We start from the raw sequence: 8,012 nt of genomic DNA, 5'->3' as shown, positions 1-8,012 counted from the left end.
AGAGAAATTAGATTTGATGTGCCATAAACATAAACTAGACACTGGATTTCAGGGACTTAGTAAAGTGTAAAATATCTCAGTTTTTAATATTGATTACATGCTAAATAATAACCTGGATATACTGAGCTAAATGAAAGTTATTGTTAAAGGTACTCTCAGTTGTTTCTTTTACTTTTTAAATGCAGTTACTAGAAAATTTAAATTATGTTTGTTATGTGTATTGTATTTCTTTTGGATATTGCTGTTCTAGACTTTGTGCACATACAAGTACGCCCGTCCTCACTATATAAGACTATATTCTATTTATTGTGGATCTCTTTCCAGTCAGTATACGTAGATCTACATTATTCTTTTTAATGGCTATGAGTCATTAAGAATAGGGGTGGTGGATGTTTAAAGACACTGATGGATCGATACCATAATATGAGAGAAAGGTCAGTGAAAATGGGACTTAATAAGGATAGAAGCAATCAGTTGAGGAATGGGGTGGGTGGTGGCAAATGATTAGTTGTAAGGAAATTAATACTGGTAATTGAAATTCTGAGAGGGTGGTGTGATTTAGAATAAGTGGTTTGAGTTGGGAATTAGGAAAACAAAAGATAATTTAGGGGTATTAGAATCAGTAAAGAACAGGGTAATTGAGGAAAGAGTAGAGAAGGGAGTGATATTGGCCTCTTTCCATATTGTCTTAACAATTTGGATTATATGAAACTGTTTCACAGGGTAAGACCTTTACATTAATGGTCATAGTTTCCCTGAAATTCCATAAATTTGTTTCCTCGGGATTGCAGAAATTCCATGTTGCATTTAATATTGGCAAAGAGACCCACTTGGAGCTTGAGACAGCTCACAGGAGAATCCATTTTTTGTGGTAATTTCAGGGTCTTCCCTGGTGGGGCTCTCAGCACATCTAGGGCCTTGTGTGTGATTGGGAGCCTGAATCCCATGACATGCCATTCTCCTTCCTGCCTGTGACTTAGACTGTGGCTCTGGAGTAGACAGACTGGCCACAGTGGAGAGCCCTGGATCCACTCTTCTTAGTGGGCCCTGTGTGAGAGAGCCATCATTCAGACCACGCAGACCTCAGCGGAGAGCCTGCAGAACATCAGGGCTCAGAGGCGGAAAGCATTCAGATTCTCTTCCCCTAGAGACCTGGCAGGCAGCCAGGCAAAATCTTGAAGCTAGTCCAGCAAATAAACTACATGCTGCTCTCAGGCAGTTAACTCCTTGGCTTCTGAATCCCATCATTGCTGTATTTCTCAGTCTTATTCCTCACGTACTGACTGCCTAGCCTCCCACACACTCGTGATCCCAAGTCCCTCCCTGGAGTTGATGGTTCTTGTGCCCACAAGAGAGTTACACTTTAAACCCCTTGCTGGATAGCGATAAATGAAGCCTTATCAATAATCTACCTGTCTTACTTTTCTCCATGCTTCTCCGATTGATTTTTATGTTAATCATTGCTACTTCTATTCCTGTATTTCTTGATCCTCAGTGTTGTCATCTGGTTGGGAGATTTGAATTATAGACTCTGCATGCCTGATGCTAATGAAGTAAAGAGTCTTATTAAGAATGACCTTCAGAAACTCTTGAAATTGGACCAGGTAAGTAAACTTTCATTTCATAGGCACTGTCCTAGATAGCAGATAAGATTATTAGGTTTATGAAATAAATGCCTGGGAGGTGTGGCTTACTCTAGGAATAGATGGAAAGCTCTTATAGTCTTGGGAAAACCTTGTGAGTGGTGATGTGAATACACACAGGGTTTGTAGTGCTTTCATTAAGTGCTTGGATGGGAGGAGGGGAGAAAATGTTAGTGATTCAAAAGTAAATGTAACACTGATTCATGAAGTCTATATGGAGAAGAGGTTTCAGGCATTTGTATAAGTGAAGGGAAGAATGGGTGGAGTTACTGGAGGACACTTCCTGGAGGAAATAGGGCTGCAGCTCTGCTGATGTGGTTTGGCAGACGGAACAGAAAGCTGCTTCTGTGGTTGCTTGGCAGACTCAGCAACAGCTCTGGAGGTAGGAGAGGGGAGGCCCCTGCAAGGGGGTTGCAAAGTACAGGAGAGGTTTTCTGTGATGAACCCCATGGATTGTGGTCTGAGGGGAACTGATTGGGAAGTTGGGGCTAGGTGGTATATACATCTTACAACCTGGGGGGAAAGCATTGATTCAGTAACATTTATATAAAACTTGATATTCAGGAGCCTAGTTTTCTGTAAATTTGCTTCAGAACCTGGCACCTGACTTTTTACTTCAGCATATGGACACTGGCTGCTAAAAGTGAACATTTCTTATTGAGGAAAGAAAGTATTTTGACTTTATTTTGAATGTCTCTCAGTCCTTATTTGAGCCTTTTTGATCTTCACTCAAAATTCAGGTGTTTTGCAGTAGAATAGGTTTTGCAACGAACCCTTTGTTGACTGTGTCTTCATCCACATTGATGTTGGCTGGCCAGTTTCTTTGCATTTCTTCTATCCTGTCCCCAAAGGTGGTACAGTTGGAATAAATTCTGAGTCTTATGTAATTCTGGCAAAAACACTTGAGAGAAGATAATGTTCAAAGTGATCTGTAACTTCACTGAATTTCACTTTTGGAATTCACTACTCAACATTTATGTCCCTTTTTTAATTAAAATTGTGCTAGATGACTCCTGAATTGATGATTATTCAGTTTTCATTTTCCCATTTTACCCTGACCACTATTAGCCATAAAAAATTGGTGATGTGCTCGTAATGAGTATCCAACCTGAGGGTAAAGTTAAATACTGTGAGGATGACAAGATTTAATTCATAAGGTATAGGCATTTTATTTATGTGTCCTGACAGTTGCAAAGGCTGTGAACTAGATACTTAGAATGACAGGTCAACCTGGTTATTACTTACATTCAGATGGTGTTACCCTGCTGATGTGATGCTGCTTTCTATCTCTAGCTAAATATTCAACGCACTCAGAAAAAAGCTTTTGTCGATTTCATTGAAGGGGAAATCAAGTTTATCCCCACTTACAAGTATGACTCTAAAACAGACCGATGGGATTCCAGGTAAAGTAATAAGAACTTTCTTGTGATTTAGGTTAAGGCCTGATCTTATTTCTGTCCCTCCATATTATTGACGAAAGGCTAGGAATATTTTAGATATAAAAACCTAACAGCTCAATGCTATTACAGAAGAGTTTTAAATTTGTTTGTACCCAAAGGTGAGTTTATCTTCAGGAAGTATTCTATGTCAGGGCTGTTAAGTCTTATGGGCTGCCTGCAGTGTCATATCTATCATCTCAGCCGACTTGTGTAGATTTTTGCCTTCCTGACTTTGTCCATTTTTTACCTATTGCCCTGTTCTGACTCCTTTTTCCAAATTTTTCTCAACTATCCAACTTGGGATACCAGAAGATGAAAACAAAGAGCCACAAAAGGCTCTCTTATCACAGTGGTTCTTAAACCTTGAGTCCACAGTAGAATCTCTTGGGGCACTTATAAAATTATCGATGCCTAAGCTTGACCTCTGCTCCTGTGGAAGAAAGCTGAGAACACACTCTAGGGGGCCCTTTGATTTCCTAAATACCCCCAGTAAAGTGCCCCCCTCAGTATATTCCTGGTATATTTTTCTTCCACCCACTATCTGCTTTTTTTCTCATAGCTTCCTAGCTGGCTGAGCCCAGATTCTTGAGAAAGAAAAAAAGAGGATCCCTGAGCATGTTCAGCTTCTTTAGACTCAGAAAGCATGGGGGAGGGGTGAGGAGCGAGGAGGCTGAGTCCAGGTGCTGCACAGGCACTAGTTGGTCAGCAATTGAAGTGACACTGACAGATCTTGGATACTTTGCCTTATTTCTTCACTCACCTCACTTGAGAGTCAGTCAAAAAGCTACTGATAGGAACTTTGTGTGACTTGCTGGATCAGCTGTACAAGTGCTGCTTATTTTAACAGGGTTTCCCTTACCCTGGTATTTTGTGGGCTATTATATGTTCAGCTTTGCATGCTTAGATCTTAGTTCGTGTCTGTTAGAAGAAGCTAGACTTGTTCATAAAAGTCCACCTCATCTGCAAGATCATCCCAGTCTACAAATACAGGATTAGATTTTTAGATTTTATTAGTTATATATCTGTTGGGAAGTGTCATTCCACTTCACAGAGCAGAGGAATTGTTTTGAATATGATTCTGACCTTCTATGGCTAGCCTAAGAAGGTGCTATTATATTCCCCACTGCCAGGGCAATATTGTTGAAGAGGTAATCCTAATCTTAGAAGTGCTGTTTATTTATTCATTAGATAACTATTCATTGAGCACCAGATGCTGTGCTAGAGGCTGGAAATTTATGGCAAACAAGCAGACACAGTACAATCCCTTCATAGAACTTGCAGTACAATAGGAAGATAATAGTTGGGGTCCTTAGGGAAGGAGAAACATATAACAGGAGGGCCTAACCCACGTCAAAGTCATGTTAGCATTGCGTTCTTCTGTGGTGTGATTTCTGTATAATTTCTTTCTTTATTTGCAGTGGAAAATGTCGGGTTCCAGCCTGGTGTGACCGAATTCTTTGGAGAGGAACAAATGTCAACCAGCTTCATTACCGGAGTCACATGGAACTAAAAACCAGTGACCACAAGCCCGTTAGTGCCCTCTTCGATATTGGGGTAAGCCCCGGGTTGTTCATTTGACTGTTGCTCTATTCTTAGAGCATTATTTAGACTTAAAGCAGGTCAGTAATTCAGTGAGCCATAAGTATTTCCATAACCAAATAATCATTTGCAGCATTGAAAAGTTAGTGTCCTCAACCCTCCTAAATGCTGTCCATATGGCTTTTGATGTGCCGGGCCTTTTAGTGACATCACTGTTTCCCATGCTGCCTAATGGTTGTCTGGTAACCTTAGTCTCCTGAAGTCTTTGTATATAAAGAAGAGCGAGAAGCTAATTTTTTAAAGGATGAGTAGTTTTTCATCAGATAGATAATAAGGAGGAGAAGCACCAAGAAAGAGGTTCTAGGTTGGGGTGGGGACAGTAAGAGCAAAGACATGGACTGGTCATAGTATAACTCTGTACATTTCCTTAAGGCCTAGTATGCCTGCTGTACATAGCCCTTCACCACAGTGAAGTCTTCCTGTCCAGGGGCACAGTTTTAATTTTTTCTTTAATTCTATTGCATCCTGGGCTGAATTATTGGTCAGTTATTTATTTTTTTGTCTCCATCAAGAGTAGGGTTTTTCCACATTGGTTTTCTAGCTGTGTGTTTTTAGTATGCAGGTTGTATCTTGTAATCTTGTACAACTAATACATTTACATTATTATAGATTTTTCAGATCTACTATCATGTAATCTGTCAGAATCTCTATAATGTAGTACTTGATAGGACAGACTGGATAGCTGGACTGCTTAGATTAGCACCCCAGCTCAACCACTTTCTAACTGTAACTATGGAAAAAAGTATGTGATGTGTCTGTGCCTCAGTTTCCTCCTCTATAGAATGGGAATAGTATAGGGGGATTAATGAGATAAGTAAGACATGGGAAGAACAAAATAGGGTAGATTCCTTCCCTCTATGTATCTGTTTATTTATTTATTTATTTTTTTGGTGTCTGAGATAGGATAAGAAGAATGACTTTGGAACATTTCCTTTATGTACAAAATAAGGTTTTAGTCTTAGATGTTCAATTTTATCAAGACAATCATGACAACTTTTGGATTTTGTTTTTCATTTTGTAATTTTAAAATAATAAATAATAGTGTTCACTCACTAATTACTAGTAGCTAATATGTGCCCAGGACTGGGCTAGGCCATTTACACACACTTTATACAGTCCTCACAGCAGTGCTTTGTCTTAAATACTCCTCATTTAACAGATGAACAAATGGAGAACTGATGAGTTAAATAACTAAAAGCATTGAAGAGCTGAACCTCAAACCCTAAGTCAGTTCACCTCCTTTAGGTACTCTTTGTACCACCCCACAGTGCCTCTGTGCTTCCAAAGAATGTGTGGATTAGATACACCTTCAGATAATACTTTTCCTTCTGATTTCTAGTTTGTACTTATGGGCTGCTCTTTTCTTCATTTGAGTTCTCTTAATCCATTTTTAAAAGGATGTCTTTCCCCAAACACTAGTCTTTTTGGTTCAATTAGCTATGTGTGGCTTTTTTGTTTGTATTTCTTTTCCGAACCGTAGAACATTTGTAGTACACCATACCTATTAATCCAGAGCTCCCAGTAGGATATTTAAGAATTCCCCACACTTCCTGTGTATTTTCATGTGTCTTTAATAAAGGTCTGCCTTTTTAAAATTACACAGGAATTAGGGATGTTTTGTCTTTAAATATAACAAACTTTAAGCCAAATTTACAAATAAGGCTGAAGTTCTTCAAACCCTTTTCTGTCCCTCATGCCCACCTTTGCCCAAACCCGCTTTCTCCAGGTAGGCCAGCTACCTTAAGGAATTTATATCTTCCTAGACCAGATGGGCATGTTCCAGATCTGTTCTGTCCAGTACTGGCATAGTAGTTACTAGCGATAAGTAGCTATTGATCACTTGAAGTGTGGCTAGTGCAACTAAGAACTGAATTTTTAATTTTATTTAATTTGAAATAATGTAAATGTCTCTATGTGATGACTGGCTGTTGTGTTCAACAGTGCAGTTCTAGATCTTAGCATACGATCTTCTGTTTACCCATATACAATATAATGTTTATGTATTGGTGTGTGTATATCATAAATGGCCTCTTACTGTATTTATATAATTGGTCTGCAAGTTGCCTTTTTTTTTTTTAATTCAGTGGTACATCTCAGAGAGCTCTCCATGGTGTTACATAAAGATCTCATTGTACTTTTTTCTTAATTCCTAATTTTGTCGATAGTTTGTTTTTCTAAAAAGGATGTATTGGGTGGTGACATTTTATAATGTTCTTCCCCTTGATATGTCGGAAAGGGCTATGATCATGATAACCTACTGAGAAAAGCCTTGATTTTATTGAGTAGCCACCCTATATTTTGGACTCTTGGGTGTGCTATGATTAGAGGCTTTTAAAACCGCATTATAGTTTTACCTCTGTTGGCATCCGTGACTCTTAACAAAGGGAACAAGTGCTCAGTGGCCAATTAACTTCAGAAGACTTGTGGGCTGAATGAGATTAAGCTGAAATAGGATTCCCGCTCCTCCCCTTGGTAATGGGACCTGTTGCCTTGGCTCTGGACATAAGAACTGGCTAGAGGGGTTTTTAAATGTAGATGCACAGGTCCCAGCATTGGCAATCATGATTATTAGGCTGAGACATCTGTGTCTTTAGGAACTAACCCAAGTTCACCCTGTTGCATATCTGGTACTTTGGAAAGAGTCTTACACTCAAGGTCCAGATATCACGTCTGGTATTAGCTGTGGCAAGGAGCAACTTAGTTGATCTTTTTGTATCTTTATATTCTCAGCTAGCAGAAGAAGAATAAATGCTTGCAGTGGTCACCTCACAGCTGATTGTGAAACTCAGATAACATATGTAAAATCTTTTTTTTTTCAAAGTCCTTTTATTTTAAGATTTATTTATTTATTTATTTATTTATTTATTTATTTATTTATTTATTTATTTATACAAGCACTGGGCACAGTCAGAAGCGCGGGAGGGTGAGAGAATTCACCAGAACCAGAGCAGAGAGCAGAAGAGGCAGACTGACAAAGAACACTGCTGAGGGGAGCAGCAGGCCGCAGGAGAGGTCTGCGCACCATGTGGGACCCTCGCCCGTCAGCCGGGGATCGAACCAGCGCTGCAGAGGCTGTGGGCAGCTTTGCAAACCAGCACTCAACCGCTGTGCCACCGGGGAGGCACTATGTAAAATCTTTTTAAAATAGTTGCAAAATTTTGAAAAGTATAAAATCTCTTAACACTGTAGTACAAACCCCTGTAACACTAGTGATAGCTGACCCTCAGTTCTCTCAGCAAGTGCTTCTCCTGTCTTGAGATGTTTGGCTCCACTTTTACATTCTTTCTTTCCACATTTGCTGTAGAACCTCTACTGTGTACATTAGCCTTTA

The 8,012-nt window shown here is 39.5% G+C and overlaps 1 protein-coding gene across 1 annotated transcript in view; it reads left to right on the top strand.

The window, feature by feature from the left end:
• The window catches only part of OCRL (OCRL inositol polyphosphate-5-phosphatase), a 38,280-nt gene that overhangs the window by 13,057 nt on the left and 17,211 nt on the right, over positions 1–8,012 (top strand). Inside the window, 3 exon segments of the mRNA XM_054695957.1 lie at positions 1,473–1,604; positions 2,937–3,046; positions 4,501–4,636. Coding sequence (XP_054551932.1) covers positions 1,473–1,604; positions 2,937–3,046; positions 4,501–4,636 — 378 coding nt within the window.

Source organism: Talpa occidentalis, unplaced genomic scaffold (assembly GCF_014898055.3).
Source record: "Talpa occidentalis isolate TD23 unplaced genomic scaffold, MPIMG_talOcc4v2.1 talOcc4.15, whole genome shotgun sequence".
NCBI lineage: Eukaryota > Metazoa > Chordata > Mammalia > Eulipotyphla > Talpidae > Talpa > Talpa occidentalis.
This window is presented reverse-complemented; position numbering and strand designations above follow the sequence as displayed.